Source organism: Melanaphis sacchari, unplaced genomic scaffold (genome assembly GCF_002803265.2).
Source record: "Melanaphis sacchari strain LSU unplaced genomic scaffold, SCAv2.0 Contig1_pilon_pilon, whole genome shotgun sequence".
NCBI classification, from domain to species: Eukaryota; Metazoa; Arthropoda; class Insecta; order Hemiptera; family Aphididae; genus Melanaphis; species Melanaphis sacchari.
The window spans coordinates 3,004,749-3,023,221 of record NW_020270976.1 but is presented as its reverse complement, the minus strand read 5'-3'; the positions used below and the strand labels follow the sequence as shown (position 1 = coordinate 3,023,221).

The following is an 18,473-nucleotide window of genomic DNA, read 5'->3' as shown; positions in this document are numbered from 1 at the left end:
GCGTTGTTTTGCTAAATTACACGACGGTCAGTGTGTATATTCTTTTATTTATATAAATTATTCACAATTTAGGTTAATCTTGATAGTTTAATCATTGAACGTAATCTCGAAATGCCTTTAAATAAATAACAACTTACATATATAATAACATGATATGATTAAAGATAGGTATCATTGAAAGTATATAAAACCTACGTAATAAAATATTTGAAGCGTTTAATTTACCACAAGTACCTGACTAATTAGTATTTTATTTTATTTTTTTCACACAGAAATAAAATAAACTAAAATGAATAATATAAATACTATAATGGTTTTGTTAATATTAGACATTTTTAAGTGAAATTGTAGGTATCAATTGTACATTCCTAATAAATTATTATTATTAATAATATACAATTTAAACGGTCAATTAAAAGAAATTTTCCAATAAAAGACAGTTATTACCTAGTTATTGATTTAGTGGATAAACATTAAAATATGCATTTATACGATATGCCGCTCAACAACTTTCTTATTTAGTAATTACAATATACAGAATGTCTCATGAGAGTATGTTAATTTAAAGTGGCGGTGTAGTATTGATTCCATTAGCGTGGTATTTTTAAATTAGGAAATTCTCGTGAGACACATTGTGTAAGAAACCATGTCGAAAATATAAGATGATTTTTAAGTTAATAAATTGGAAAATAGTTTTAAATATTTATATTTAAGTAATGTGCCTAACAATAAGTGCTCAGGTCTATATTGTGTAAATATTAGTGAAAAAAATAAAACTAAATCCTCATTTTTTAATAGTTAATGAATTAAATTAAAAATGTATCACACTACAAATATAAACATTTTTTTTTTTTTATAGTACAACGAAAAAACACGGAAGATTTAAGGTTGTAAATTATTGAAAGCGAAAATTGGGGTTTATTGCCCAGAATACTCGTGAATGGTCAGCAATATCGAAACATTCTCATCATTGATTTTTCATTGGGCATGTTAAATAATAATGTATATTTAACTATTTTAATCAAACATAATACATAGTCAACTTTAACGTGACAAAAATGTATTTTTAATTTTCTTTTAATACATCAGAAATTAATTTTAAAAAGTAGATAGTTACTCTGTTGTATAGTATAAGTACTCAATATATTTCTACTTCAAGTAAGTCACAGTAATAATGTATATATTTAATTTAAATTCAATGATAAATCATAGCTAGCATACAATAAACGATTCTCAGAAAAGGCGGTTGGTCATTCTATGTTATTATAAGTACCTAAAATATGTTTTTTATATTGTTGCTAAAGTAATTTATTTTACTATAAATATTATAGTGAGTTAATTTTATTTTTATTAATACTATTTTATATTTTATTTAAAATATTAGTGTAATTACCTCTAATTTATATTTTTAATTTCAGTAACGACAACCTATAAAGAACCTTGAATTAAATTTACAATTATTCAGTTTAAATTTATAAAAAAATTCTATCAAAGACGTTTTAACTTTTTGAAAACCGAGGTTAGGTTAGGTTTTTTTTGTAGTTTGTGTTATACTAAAAATACTATTGATAAAATTTATAATAATACTGAATGTTTTTAAGTCTCTGACTTCTATAAAAAAATATACAGTAATGTTATTGAACGTCATTACACGATTAGAAAAATGTGAGATATTTCGTGTATTTAACTATATTGGATGCGAATATAAAATATTAAGTTTTAACAAGATAACAATTCAAAGTTATTTAATAATTAGTAATGTTAACATTCATGTAAAACTTATTGGTTATACTACAAAATAATAATTATTCAATAGTTTCACAGAGACAAAGTGATGCAGTTAGACTCCATTGTACAAATTAAATACAAAATACAATATGCTTTGTCTTAACTATCAGATCAAAAATTAGTAAAAGTAAAATTCTCAAAAAACAATTATTCATATTTAAATGATTAACTCACTAATTTTAATTACCTCAGCTTATCATCGTTTTATTATAGTAAAATTACTTTTTAAAATATTTTAATACCTGAAATAAATAATATACCAATAATTAGAAAAACAAATGCAGAGATACGTTTTAATTTTATGTGTTCTGGAATTTTCCGGAAGTGCCAATCTTAGGTTTTCTATCAAATAATATATATTCATACATCATTACAATTTATAGAATATGCTTTAAATGCAATTATTTTTATACCATTTGTAATTTATAAATATTTTAATGTGCTTATTTTGTGTAGTATAGTATATTTTTAATCCAAGCATTGTGCAGTTTCAAATGTAACGCAAGTCGAAAGAATATGTTTATATTTTTCAATTTTATAAAGTTTTATAAGTACATTTTAATATGTAAGCAGACCGTGTTTTATAATAATTTGTTTTATTATTATTATTTGTAAATAATTTTTCATGCAAAATGCGAGTCATGTCAAAAAATTTGACAAAGTTCCTAAAAAGATTGGAAAATTGTTTGACAATTACACAGTTTCAAAGTTTTAAGCAAAATGCATTTCAGTTATTTTTAAAATATATTTATATGCTATTATTATTACAAAAAAATATCTATAACCACTATATACACAAACAAATAAATATTTTTCAATGAAATATTAATTTTGTTCTCTATTTACAAAATAATTGATCAAAATTTAAAATTAAATTATTCAAAATAAATCATTATATAACCTTAAAATGCATACCAATTCTTGTATAACGTTTTTGTATGATTAAGTACAACTCTTGATTTTCCAAAAAAAAAAAACCTTTTTATTATTTATATTGGTATATATGAATATCGTAAACAACTTTTGGTTAAAATATATATTTCTCCACAATAATATTTAATGTTTTTATTATATATATACATATTACCAGCTTTAAATTTAGTTTTCGGAAGTTATAATTCGTTTAAAATGAGACTAATTAAATAGCAAATAATTAGTTTATTTGTTGAATATTTAAACAACCAACTGAGCACAATATTTAATAAACAAACTTATGAATTAAATTGTATAAATATCGTGAAAAGAAATGATAAATTAACTTATTTATTCGAATCCCCCAGAAAAATTCAGATTTTACTGTTTACGTACGCGACTTATAAAAATTATTTTTTATTTTAAGCTTGTTATGACATTACATCAAAAGAACATTAGTTTGTTTAAATTAAACTTTAAAAAATTAGGCATTTTTGTAATAAAAAGTAAGAATTATTTAAAATTTTAATTGGTTATTAACGTTTTGATTTTTATTTATAGTAAAATTATTTATTTATTATTATTTATTTATTGTATGATATTTAAAGAGGGTACGTCATACCACTTAATATGTGTTAGTGCATGTATGTGTAAGTTTATAAATAAATGAGTTATTATGCATTTAGTTTAGTGTAGTGGTATTCTGTTAAAACGTTATAATTTAAAATGTGCATTTGTGCTTTTGTTGCCAAATAGGATCATATATTATATGTATATGCTAAATGGACGCTTATAAAAAAATTGACTGCATATCTGAAACACTACAATAAATATGGCAATCATTTATCTTACATGCATGAATTTTAAATGTAATTTAATAATAAAATATTTATGGATACGATAAAATATTAAAACTGAACGAAAATAAAACGTCGATCGGATAAAATCGAAAAAATAATAATAATTAACTTTTCTACGTACAGTAAATCGAAATTTAATGAAAATAAAGTAAATATTAAACTTGTATTTTTCGTTTTATAGCGAATAAAGAATATTATATAAACCAAAAGTATTGGATAAAAAATAACTTAAAACACTAAGTAAACGCTTCAAAATATATAGTATTGTTCAAATCGGTAAATTAAATAAATATTATTATATTACCCATATTTTATTATACAAGCAAATACATAAGACAAAATTGATAAAAATAAAAATATATTTATGTATAAATCCTGAATGAAAATGTGTTGATCGCGAACTTTTGAACGTTGAATACTGTACGTTGTATAAATGAATTTAGTATACCTAATACGCAAAGACAGCAAACTCGAAAATGTAGAAACAATTGGATCAAGCCGTCTTTTGAAAATATAATAATAACAAACAGTAAAAAAAAAACAATATCATATTTTTATAATAAGAATAGTAGAAACATTTTAAAGTAATATGATCAATTTATTTGTATAATATAAATAATATAAGCGTGTGTATAAACTATACGACTGTGCACCTTTTACAGTTTATAGTTATAGTTAAATTTTCTCGATATCTGGAAACACCGTCATTCACATCTTTCTATAAAATATAATACATTTAATATAACTTCTGGTACAATCTTTTAGGGTCTACTCAGGGTTTTGTTCAATTAGGATCAACAAAAACCTATTAAAAAAAATAAAAATAAGCAAACGAACAGTAAAAAAAAATAACTGTTTAACTATCATTTTCCAAAGGGAATTGTAAAAACAATGGACCGTCCCGGTTTCCTTTTTTTCACGACTTTCCCAGGGGACAAGATCGACGACGATCATAGGCCTTCGCGTCACGCGTACCGTTATAATATTATTATCGCACTGATCGTAAATTGCGAACAAATAGGGGAAACAAATATCGACGACTAAAATCTATAGCAATAATATAATAGTTCGATGTAAGTGGTACAGCGAGTAGCAAATTTAAAATAACAAAGGTTTATCCATTTTTAGTTTTATCTTTTAGTTAATGATTTTTAATCACACATTATACAGTATTTATATACAATTAAATAAATTTAACTTTTATAGTAAAAATTATTTATATCACTAAATACACAAGTAATATTATTAATTGAATTATTATAATTAAAACATCAATCATGCATACTTCATATTAATGTAATAAATACACAACATGCAAACATGATCGCACTTGTATTAATATTATATTAAAAAAACTTTACTCCGGTTTTAGACTTACGTGTTATATTCAATTTCAATAAAAAAAATTAATTGAATATGTTAATAAACAAATTGTTTATACGAAATTATATTAATTTAAAATAGTATAAGAAATGTAATTTATTATTATCAATATTTTATTTTTATATTTAATTAAATTAAACTAAAATCTAGAGTTGGAAAAAACAGTTATAAACAATTTAAAACATGTTTAGTATTTGAAGTCGAAAAAAGTCAATGTAATTAAAAATTTAGATTGAGATATTTTGAATAGGCAACATTGCAACACTGTCATAAAATAAATTCTTATTGAGTCAATCATAGAAAAATTGTTGCATTTGAAAAAAATCTATCATAAGCTTAATAGAAGGGGGGGACAACTGGCACTCCCCCCCATAAACCCATCACTAGATGTTCTTAAATCAAAAAATATTTTACAATTCGAAAATACAAACATTTATGGACATCATTTTAAAGTTTTAACTATTTCCTTTCTGCTAGAAATTTTTGAAAAAATAAACACCAGATTGTTTCACTGATTGCATAAAATCATAAAAAAATAAATTAATTTGAAATATAAATATTATAATAATAGATGGTCCGAATAAAATAAAATTTTTTAAGAAAATTGAAATTAAGCTATAATTTTCTTCTTTTTTTTTTATTGTTCTATTCAATTGTTTTAAATTATTAATACAAACTAAAATTTGTTTTATTTAGTGGTTTTAAACATGTTTAAAAATATTTTATTTAAACAAAACAAATTAACTGAAATTTACTATACATAAACTTATAAGCATTTTAAAACAGTACATTTTTTTATGAATATTAAAAAACGTATTACTTGCTTCAAAATATAAACATCTAAAAATACTAATCGGGGTCTAGATAATATTTTTACCTTTATGTTTTTTAATAAATGAATTTAACAAGTTGAGTGATGATATAACGATAATTATATTATGTATGATAAATTATTATATAATAAAGTTGACATATTTTCATCAAGGTAAATTCCCTATATAGGGTTTAACTACCTTGATTTTGTTTATTTATTTATTTAAAATACACACTCAAAAGCTTTTAGTAGAGGAAATTAAAAAATATTTTAACTGATTTGATAATAAAAACACGGATTGCAGAAATATACAAGTGAATCTGTTAGTCTACTAATTCTATAGATTAGTACATAATATATTAATTAAAAAATAGAAAAATAAAATACTAATTACAGAAAACCAATGCCCTATTAATAAAAGAAAAAAGACGTAAAGTATCTTAGAAATATGAAATGTCGACCGGTTTTTAGAATTAAAGACAGGCACTGATGTATTAATTAGACTAAGAAAATGATCCTTAATAATTGGACAATGTACGATTTTATAAATAAGTATGACGTTAACATATAAGCTTAGAGAGTTGATATTTACTAATTTTCTAATAGGTTCATAACGATGGTTAGTAATTATACAGTTATTAAGATTTTTTTGTATTTATTAATCTTAGAATTTTATTCTGAGTTCTATAAATTTTGTTTATCCAAATATACACGGGTTCTAAAAAATGATGCCCTATTCTAATATTGAACGAACTATAAGCAAATATAGTTTTAAAAATTAAATGTTGTTGAATTCGCGAATTTTTCTGATGATAAAGTCAAGTGACTGTATTGCTTTTGTTATTATTTATTGAATATACGTTGAAAATAAATGTTAACTATACCAAGATCTTGTATCAAGTGGACTTTAGGTTGATGATAATTGATAACTATCAGAATAAATATCAATAGAATTGCATTTAATAATGTTAAATTGTAGACACCAATTAAGTTCACTATATGTACAAAAATAATTAACTTATTATACATTTTTATATTGCGCACTAAGTACATTTAATTATTTTTCTATTTCTTCTGTATTGATCTACCTATACTTAAAGTTTTAGACTCTACGAGTCATAATATAACGACAACATAAAATATAGGTTAACAACCATATTGTAATGTTATATATACATATACTAGGTATATAAAATAGTTATTAGGTACTAACCTCGCGGTACGGAACGGTTTCGGTCCAACCGCGGTCAGTGGCGCTGGCGGCCGCGTAATCGCTGTCGGCTCGTCTGATTACGCACGGCGGCGGGTGTTGGGGCTGCAGTGGCGTTATGTCTTTACTGCAGTAATCGTGACCGCCACTGTCGTCGACATTGACGAAAATAATCGCGTTATCAGTGGCGGCACCGGTGGCCCGCGCACGATCGTTAACACCACAGCAACCGCAACCACGAACACGGTCCAACGATCTCCGCGGCGGACGAAGACGGGTCGCCGGCTCCGGCATAATATCGCGATCGCCGGCGGCGGTCAACCGGTACTTGACCCGGCGGTTGTCGGCCGTCAACCAATGGAACTGTCGGGCGCATTTTTGCAAAAAGCTCTTAGCTGCCGCACACGGTTCAGGCGGATCGCTTTCCGCCCAGAAATGATCCGACAGCTCCCACTGGCTGATCGCGTTCCTTTTCATCGGACTTCGCGCGCCGCACCCTCGCCACGGTCGGACATCGGAAATCGTCGATTAACGCCTATCATTTTCACGCTAGCATAGACGTCATTAAATCTCGATCTCTTTATCTCGATTATATGTAAAAGTTACGTGTACAATATAATTATTGTATTGGACCAGACGACCGGAACTGCGCCGAGACGTTGTTGTAATATATAGTAATGCCGTTTGGAATGGAAAGAAAAGCCACAGTAAGGTCGCCGCTGGTGCGTGGGTTAAGAGGCGCTATGTGAATATACTGTATATACAACAATTCTTAGATTTTATGTTATATAGGTACACTCGCGGAACACATTCGGCGTTGAAAAAAACGTTTAAAAACCGAATCAAACGTCCGTGACGCGACACGGTAGCCGTTATATTATACGCGTTTCCTTTTAGCTTACAGCTACTCTATTATATATTATGTATATAATATATATTTTAGCAGTTGTCTGCACAGAGCGGTTTCGCTTTCACTTCACAGTCGGCCAGTATTAAAATGCAAAAATTTCTACCCCGAAAGGTTTCTTCCACCCGATATACACGATTATCCGTTTTGCTGCAAATCAAGGTTCCAATATGAACAATATGAACACGATATTCGTCAAAATTGTTGCGAAAAGTGTACTTTGACCGGACTCGCACATATTTATCTATGAATGTATAAATAACATTATTTCGTATAATATTAAAAAAATACAACGATGGTTTGTGTATAAATATACATTTCAGTAAATTTTTACGCAATTTAAATCAAACTTAAAATTATAAAATCAATAGAAAGATATATCAGGTATAGCTTGTGGAAAAAAATACTGGAATTACCACGAATATTTTATAAAAACGCCGTAAATAGATCAAAATATGATTTCATAATGAAAATTAATTTTATAAATTCAATTCTCGGTAAAAATGTTATTTACTTAACAACAATGGTTAAGATATGAGAAAATAAATTTTATATATATCCATAGATATTATTATTGCATTGAAAAAAAACCATTCAAGAGATTTAAATTTAAGTTTTTACTAAAAAATATATATTTTTAAGTACATTTCATTTTTCGAGTAGTTATCACCGAAATATTTTATTTATCTTTTACGAATTACTAAAATACAAATTCAAGATAATCATAAAATAAGTCTAATTTATTCACCGTCAACAATAAATATAGGGTTTTTTCACGAATATATGTTCAAACGATATTTTATTTAAACAAATAATATCTCTTTATAAATAAACTTTGATTCATACACACGTATTATAATGTTATAATAACATTTTGAGAATATAACTTGAATTTCTCTAATAAAATGGAGACCACTATAATGACCTTTTTAAAATGTTCTGCAATGTTAAAAAATAATCAATGAATGTGATGTCTATCATAAAGATCTCAGCGGAAATAAGTAATTAACATGAAATAAGTACCAAGATATGTAGATAATTGTATTTTGTACACGACGCTCTAAGATTATTGAAAACAAAGATGATCTTACACGTTGAAAGTATAGGGTTATATTATTATCTTTTAATTTGCAAACTTATTTTCGGGGTTGATGTAGTGTTTGAATTTTTAGGCGATTTAATAAGTAGGTTACCTCGGTTATCGATATTGTGTATATCTTTTATCAATTATCCGGGTTTCTGGAGACTCGAATATAATACATTTTATAAGTATATAATAATGCGTATAGCACGTAATTAATTCCAATCTAATTTTGATAATATAATACCACCAAGGAAATCATTTTATAATGTTACGAAATCGATACATAGAATACAACGAAGACTAAGAATATCTATCTATATTAAAATGGTACGTACACGTGTCCTGCAGCGTATTCGAAATACCTTTAAAAGAATAGTAATATAATATTACAACAAAAACGCACATGTATATAATATTTTAATATTATACAAACTCGTATTATAACAAGACGGTGTAAACATTAACGAGATGAACCGAATGGTAATAATATTAATAATCATTGTGTATCACGTGGCACAATAATATTATTATAGTAATCAAATTATGTCGCAAACGAGACCGGACTATACACACGCGTGACCGCCTTCGCGTTCGCCGAGAAATCTGAGAACGCGAAATGCGAATCGATCGTTTCCTCGAATAATTATTATTCGCCATAAATAAACCGTCATTATTACCATATGTACACAGGTTGCAACCATCGTTTTACTTGCCTACGACTGACATTCTGGCGTGACCGAGATAATAATATTATTACCCTCTTGTACGTGATTTTAGTCCGTTTATAAGACAATACGATTTATACGATTTAATTTCGACTGTCAGCGACCAATGCGTGTAATCAAGTTCGAAGCGTCTATCATCGGATGTTATAATAATAATAATGTGCATATAGGTAGGTATAGATTATTGCGAAGTGGTCGAATAACGTGATTACGCGCAAGCGTTTCGAGTACCGTACTGGAAAACCGTAATATTATTATCTAATAGTTTCATTTGTTATAATAATAATAGAGCAGTATAATACAGAATATTATGATACTATACAGATACGCACAACTCGACGGCAGGATGCATTGCACCACTGGAAAATCGTTAACGAACTCGAATGTTAATAAACTAATATTATTGTTATGGTGTTACGTATAACTGCTGCTAACGTTTCAATCCGTCACATAATATTACACGGAACATCATCATAGCACTAAAAACCACGTAACCCGCCACCGCCGGAGAGGATGGTATGCGTATTGTTAGTAAGCCGTCCAAGAATAATGTTCTGAATTGTTTTATTTAGGTAAAACAAAAACCAGAAATTATCGCGTACGCAAAACCGTAATACTTTCGTCGGTGTTTAAAACATATCATAAGAACCACACGTTTTAGCAATCCCGACACGCGCAAGGTATATTTTAATACATACACATATTATACACATATATTAAAATTACGCACGGGGTGAACTATATTATACTATATCGAAACACGGACCACAAACTAGTACGTGCGCACGTACGTGTGGTTTTCGGACAACTATATAATAATACAACACTACGCGCGTATATACGGTAAAGTACGTCGAACCGTATAATAATTGTTATCATTATCAAACAACGGGCAGACACACACCAGCGCGCGTCCGATGGGTCGGTAGACGATTTTACACATGATATTATGTACCTATGTTATAATGGTGCAGTAGGTACATATGTGCGTGTTGTGTGCTAGTCTATGCAACACACATATATATATATATATATAATTAATACATGTATATGAACATGCCTGTGTTCATATGTGAGTGGGTGCACACCTGTTAATGAGCGCGATTCTTCAGTCTGTATAACGCGAACGGGAAATCGTCCAAGGGTCTCTGAACAGAAGGGCATCGTGGCGATTGGCAGTTGAAGAGTGGGGCGAGGAGAGGATGGAGAGGGTATGTGCCGAACCCGCATGTCGCTGCAGCGGCAGCAACAGTCAAGGTACGCTGAGCGTGAACGATTAAAAAAAAATAAAACAAAAAAAAAAACCACAAACATTACAAATGGTTTGAAATTCAATATCGTACAAAATACTATAGGTACTATACACAATGCAGCACTCTATGCCGCCGTACAATGCAAGCTGCTCTGAATTTTAGTTGTTTTATCAACATCGTCATCGAAACGATATAATATTAAATTTAATGCGATGAAAGCCTTGAGCAACACAAGATAAGCCGTTAACATTTATACAAATTCAAAACATTTGGTAGAAGGTTACAAAAGATAGTTAAATAACTTTAAAATGTATTAGAAATATTATATTCAAAGCAAAGGGATTTCAAATTTTTGAGGTCTATATACGCAGTAACAGTACTTAGTTTAAACAAAACAATTAAACAAATGTCTAAAAAGTACCTAGATCATTTGTAAGCTATTATAAATGGCGATAGTAAAAACAATCAAAAAAATCTAGTATCAAAATTAAAGACCAAACAAATTTGAAAGTTATTGAATAATCTTGAACAACCTGTTAACAAATTTATTGAATTGATTTAAATATTGACTGGTAATCTAGCAATGCTAAGTTCACTATAGTGATAATAATAATATTATAAAAGGTGGCATATTGTTCAAAAAAATTGACAGTGAAAAAAACATCAATGTATAATTATGTAATCGCATAATTTATAATAATAAATAATATTTACTTCGAGTAACGAATACAATTTAGTTTGAAAGTGACACCATTGAACATTGATACAAAGTTTGAGATCATTGGAAGTAGGAAGATAACTATTTATGTAAATTGAATAGACATTACAACATATTATTTAGCCAAATTTTGTATAATTACCTATGTATAATATAACCATGAGGTATAACCACTAAACTGACTATGTGGGATACCACGATCTATACGTAATTAAAATGTTATGAGTATACAGATTTCGAGTATCTAACCTAACCGTGTAGAATATTATAATTTATAATAAACATGAAATTAAATGTCACGACACTGCGCATATTTTTTCATTTAACTATTATTAATTGCATAAACAACGAACTTAATATTTTAGCGTACCTAAATTTAAATGTGTTTACTAGGATAATTTACATATTTACTTGCATTCAAACATTAAATACGTACATAACCATTTAAATTGTACAATAACTATATATTCAAGAACTGCTTTAATAAGACTACCAACCTCGCTTGTGTTGATATTTTATATAATTAAATTAATCTGTCTACACCATAGTTTCTCAAATGTATATATAAGTACCTAGTACCTACTAAATAAATAATAATAATATATGCATGTATCTATTCTAATCAAAACGTTTTATTACTTTCACGTTTAGTTATCATCTGACGAATCAAAAATATTTATTTTTATATCACCCAAAAATATTTTATTACATAGGTACTGAGGTCAGAGAGTAAAGTGAAACAATAAATATACAATAGTAGCAATATTAATCAGTATTAAATAATTATGTTAGAATATGACTAAGTATAAAATGCACAAAATATTAAAATATTTTTGATTTATTTACACAATAATTTAATACTTATCTATATTTTAGCCCTTTATTAAATTAAAAAACAATTATTGTTACAACCAATATTATACAGTCGATTAGATATCAAAACATTGATTTATATAATACATTCTGTTAATCTTGTTTTATCATTCGTACTATAAATATTTACATACATTCTCATTTTAACTTAAATATTATTACAAAATCCACATAATTTTTGATATAGATATTTTAATCCAAAAAGACGATATATAATCATAAAAAGCTAATATGTAAATAATAATTGAACATTTTCTATACTTCGATTCCATTGTGAGATTTAAAATCACTTTAAAAACTATATTGATGTTTTATAACTTCAACAGTCTGTAATCGGTTAGGTTAGACTGTTCAATACTTCAATATACCAAACACGAGGAATATACCAAACCCTTGATCAAACCTCATAATAAGTTTTCCCATCAATTTCATTAAAGCTTATTATCAGTGTTCCATAGTATATTATAAGATATAACATTCACCACATAATGATCGTCATTTACTGACTATTGACAAACTTACTATATTGTGGTACACCACAAAAAAAATTCCCAACATATTAATCATCTACTCAAACTCTCTGATCCGAAAGTTATACTCTACAACAATACCTACTAATATTACTTGCTGTCTAAGACTTACTGATCAAGGAATAACTACTTACAAAAAAATACGTTTTAAGGATGCTTTATAGCGAGTTAGTGATTAGAAAACGTGTTATCATCTATCCATTTCTCTCCTTAAGTCTATGACAAAAAAATAATAAATTTCCTTAAAAACTGTAGCTTAATTATTGAAGGTATTTAAAAATCTTTTATATAAATATCATTAAACAATATGTTCTTTTTAAAAATATTATACATTAATAAAATGGTGAATATTGAAAGTCATTATCCAATAATACGTATGTTGAACAAAGATGAACATAACTTTTAAAATATTTAGAACAGTTGAAAGTATTTAAATAAATTATAATATGAATGATGATGATCAAGAATAATTTATTTTTTAAATTTAACAAATGTTTTGAAAGTTTATAAATTATAGATAATGTTCATCAATGAGTATTATTAATTCAATAAAATAGTAAATAACTGATGGGATTCTAAAATTAAATTGTTATTCAATCATATACGAGTAGATAGTTAATTCTTATCCAGTAATTTAAATGCATAATAATACCAAAATATAATGCTCAAAACCAAAAATATAAAAGTTTCGATTAGTAATAGTACACCAAAATAATTGCAATTAATGATTTGGAATTAACTTTTATAGGTACTCAATAAAAAATTAAAAAACATTAGTATACTCCCACCTATCAAATAAAAATACATAAGTACATCAATTCAATTTCCAAAAAAAAAAGAAAAAACTATTTTGAACAGATCTAATGAACAACAAATGTAATAAAAATAATAAAAGATAAATATTATGTTATTCAAAATGTATCAAACAAATATGATAATTATAGGTCTCAACGAGAAGAAACGTAATAATTTAACGAAACAAAAAATTATTTTAATTTTTTAACTGAATACAACTTAACATAAGGTTAGCTATAGATTGTTATCTAGAATTTAATGAGAAAAGGTTTAAAATTTAGGTTGTTGCATTATTTTATAATAATAATAAAAACAATAACAATAACAGAGGCTTTTGAAAAGTATAATAATAGTGTTAAAAAAATCAATGTAACACAAATTTACAATGTTCTATTGAGTCCGCATAAAATGGTCTTTTACAAACAATTTCTTATCAATTGATATTTTAATAATAAAAAATAAATATACCATGACCTCAAATACTATACCCAAATTCTATTAAAAAATCAATATAATTTAGAACTCATGCGTTGAAATAATACATGCATCTTTGTGAGATTCTCATTTAAAACAATGACCCAATCAGCATTTTATACATTTTGTCGGCGTATATTATTTTATTTTATAAAATTTGTAAGCAGAACAAAAACAAAACCAATTATCTCTCTATGTATGAAAAATTATAATATTTTGTCATTTCGACTGAAATTTGGATGAATAAAGTATAGGTTTGGATTGTTTTAACATTTACCATTTTTTTTATACATATATACATTTATATATAAAATAACAAACGGGCTCATTTAATATTTAAAACTATTGGTATGTATTTTTTTTTTTTTTTTTGTATATTTGATTATGTTAATTCAGTTCAACTAAAACTGTTATTAGTCTACATGTTTATGCGATTGTAGCAATTAAAACATTTAAATTCACGGTTGATCGATTATGGACCTGAAGGTTGAACATGTTGATTAATTTACGCTTGTTTGTTTATGCTTACATATCAAACAGACAATGATCATTATTACATTGACCCTCGACCCACCCCCTCAATAGGCTCCACTTCCTGTTCTATTTATAAAATACCCATTCCTTTATGATAATATAATAATATATTATACTTTGCAAGGGTTAATTGTTGTTATTATCTATAGACTTAAAATATTAGTTAGTTTAGTCAGACAAGATTTCCTTTGGAACTCTTCGTACTATCAATAAACTTTGAAAGTCAATTAAGGATTATAGAAGATATTATTATTTACTTTTGTGATACGCAAATATTTTGCTTATAAAATCAATAAAAAAACTCATAACCTAACAGTATATCCAATTTATATATTTTTTTTTTTAAATATTTTTTAAGTTATAAAACTTAATTTTCGTAAAATCTGAGCACCGATTTATAATATACAAATACATTTATTAATTATTAGTTTATTTTAAACAGATAAACTTTAATATGTCTATATAACAGACAGCGAAAATAAAACTTAAAACAATCAATTTTATAGGTAAATATTAACAGTGTATAATGTATATACACCATAAACTGAAGCAGAAGAGATAATTATTGAGTACATTTAGTGGGTAGCAAAAATATTTTTCGTTGGGTTCCTAAAATAATATATTAAAAGAGTTAGAATTTAAGAAGTCAAAATTATATTTTAAAAAATAAAATAAAAATATATATGAAAAAAATTATTATAAATAAAGGACAAATTACAACATTCTCCAAAATAAATATTAAACGGGACTAAAATTCATTATTGTAGACTGTCTTTTCAAAAATATTAGATTCGGTGTTGTATTTAATAACTATTTTATAATAATTACCATTTACTATTAAAGTTATTGACCGTCAAACCTTTCGACAATTGCCATCCACGCGTAACACCCCGTAAAATACTATTTATTGTTTAAGTTTTAATAAAACTATTATGAAAAGTGAAGTCCTAAGGATAAATGAAATTTATGTTTGTATTAAAATGTTGATATTTAATAAAATACAGTAAGTTTTCAAAGGAAGCAAAAACATATTTTTAGATCCAGCAAATAAATGAATAACATACTCTTGTTCAAATAGTTAATTTTACAGTAAATGGGACGCTAAAAATAAAACAAAAATCACAATACTTTTTATCATTTTATACTACTTTAAAATATATATACAAACCATTTTTTATATGATTTAATCACATGATTAGGTTATAATTTATATCACATGGTCTTAAAAAATATATATATTAGTATGCTACTAATAAGTACTTAATGCCATTGGGTTAAGAGTTATTATAATATTATTCAAGACCGAATTTGGGGTCGGACTGTTGGACGCGTCTTTGCCAAGACTCAATTGTGGCAGACAATGATAATAAGACACGCGTGTTGATGTAGCATCCCCTCAAATCAGATAAGTAAAGCAATTTATTAGGAATCTAGTGACCATTATTCTCAACGAGACTATCTCGATGTACAATTTATTTTAGAAATAAGACACTGTGCACATATTATATTGCAACGATACACGATTATGGGGATCACAGTTAAATCTATATATATATATATCCATATATAGGTATGCACTACATGACCTATGTTTTATTATGATAAGGTATATATTAACATACGAGTTACTCCCACATGAGCAACGCACAATAACATATACCATTATGTATATAATTTCAAAGAGACGTCGATGCTTGCATTGTTTTTGCAACGTTCTATATTATATTATTATGTTTGTAATGAAATAATACTCAGGGTCGTACCTTTTGGAGTTCGCTGAGTGTCAGCGTGGGCTGCGCGGTGGACATTGTGACTTGAGTTCCAGTCATGCCATTAACATCTCGAGACCGTTAGCCTGAAACTGAAAATAATTTTTATCATTAAATCGCGTAAACGTGAAAAATGCATATATATATACAATAATAATATATATAAAAAAAAAAAAAACAAAGTACGAAACGGTTCAAAGAGCGGAGTCGAGACAGTAATATAATATTATAAAAGATTAAAATGTCAAGTACCTATCTACATATATAAAAAAACGTATATTAAATTCACTTAGTAAAATACATAGATACGCAATGACGTTGATATCAGGGCCACTGATATATTATATATTCTACAGAAACACAAAAGATATGTCTAATTCTATACTTTTTTAATATCAGTGAAACTGTCGGAGTGTAATATTATTTTATTCTACTAGAAATGTCACCCTGCAGAATTGTCAATAAACTGTTAAGCCCATAGACAGTTGGACATTTAGGTATTCGGCATAACAAGTTATCGGACTGTAATTTATTTACATACAAAATTTGAGTTGCAAATTATTTATCTAAAACGTGCTTTACATATTATTATTTTAAGACTTATGTTCAAATTATCATAACGTGAAACAGAAATGACGATTTTTACTGAAACATACATTGTTATAATTTATAAGAAACAAAATGCAGTGTGATCATCGAGTTCTAAATTAAATTTAATTGGAGTTATAACATTTTAGTGATAAATTATGATTATGTCTTAATTTAATAACACACACAGATCAATTAAAGTTTTTAAAAATAATTTTTTTTTTATTTAATTGAAAAATGTTATTTGATTTAGTTTTTATAATTTGTTTGAATTTTAAAACTATAAATGATTATGTTAAAAGTAAATAAATTTACGAGTTTTTAGGTTTAGAACGTTAAGTATAAATTACGTCATAGTTTAAAAATAATAAATTTATCAAAACCACCAATGTTGTTAATTACCTAATGAATAATGGTGAAATGGTGAAAACTAAAAATAAAATATACTTGATACTTAAACAATGTTACGCAGAAAAAATATTATTTAATAATAAAAATGCATAAAAGCTTGAATATATAGTTCTTCGAAATAACGCTCCTTAGAAAATATAAATATATAAAAATATTAAATTCAAACGAACATAGATATTATTCATATATTTAAGTATACCATTCAGCCATTTTCAACCTTTTTTCTTTCTATTATACACATACAAATAATAAAGGTTGAAAATATATATTGTTGAAACACACATTTTATGAATAATTTTATTACTTATTGACACCATATAATATAATGTAAAATCGATAAAATGTATAGTAACAGTGTGTATAAATAATAAATATATTTTTCTAACATACGTAAAAAAATACTAAAAATGTTAATTTTGTAATGAAATATACATATACAAATATTAAAAATGTTTTCAATTAAAATTAATATCATTGAGTTCAATTTTTACAATTAAATTCAACTATATATTTTTTTTTATTAATATTATAAATGGAAAGAAGAAACTATAGCGATGTTTGTAGTAAATATATAAGAGCGTATAACCGTATTAATTATAATAAATAAATACATTATGTAAATACATAAAATATATACATTTTATTTATTCGTATATACACAAAATACAGTGTTTTAAAATAATATCGAATGGCGGTCATTGAACAAATAATGTAGTTGAAGGGCGAAACGATCCATTTGTCTTGGAAAAAAAACTTAGTTGACTGAAAATATCTAACGATTTAGACATGAAAAAACTTTCCACTGATTATTACTGGTATATAAAAAAAATGTCAATCATTGGAAA

At 26.2% G+C, this 18,473-nt stretch overlaps 1 protein-coding gene across 3 annotated transcripts in view; it reads right to left on the bottom strand.

Moving 5' to 3' along the window:
* Positions 1-18,473, bottom strand: part of LOC112593246 (unconventional myosin-XV) — a 53,551-nt gene that overhangs the window by 23,929 nt on the left and 11,149 nt on the right. For all 3 annotated transcript variants that reach the window (XR_003114592.1, XM_025337607.1, XM_025337608.1), the window contains exon 2: positions 16,624-16,721. Coding sequence is in view for 2 of the 3 variants with exons in the window: in XM_025337607.1 (XP_025193392.1) it covers positions 16,624-16,689 (66 nt within the window). In the remaining variant the exon portion in view is untranslated. The remainder of the gene's footprint in view (positions 1-16,623; positions 16,722-18,473) is intronic.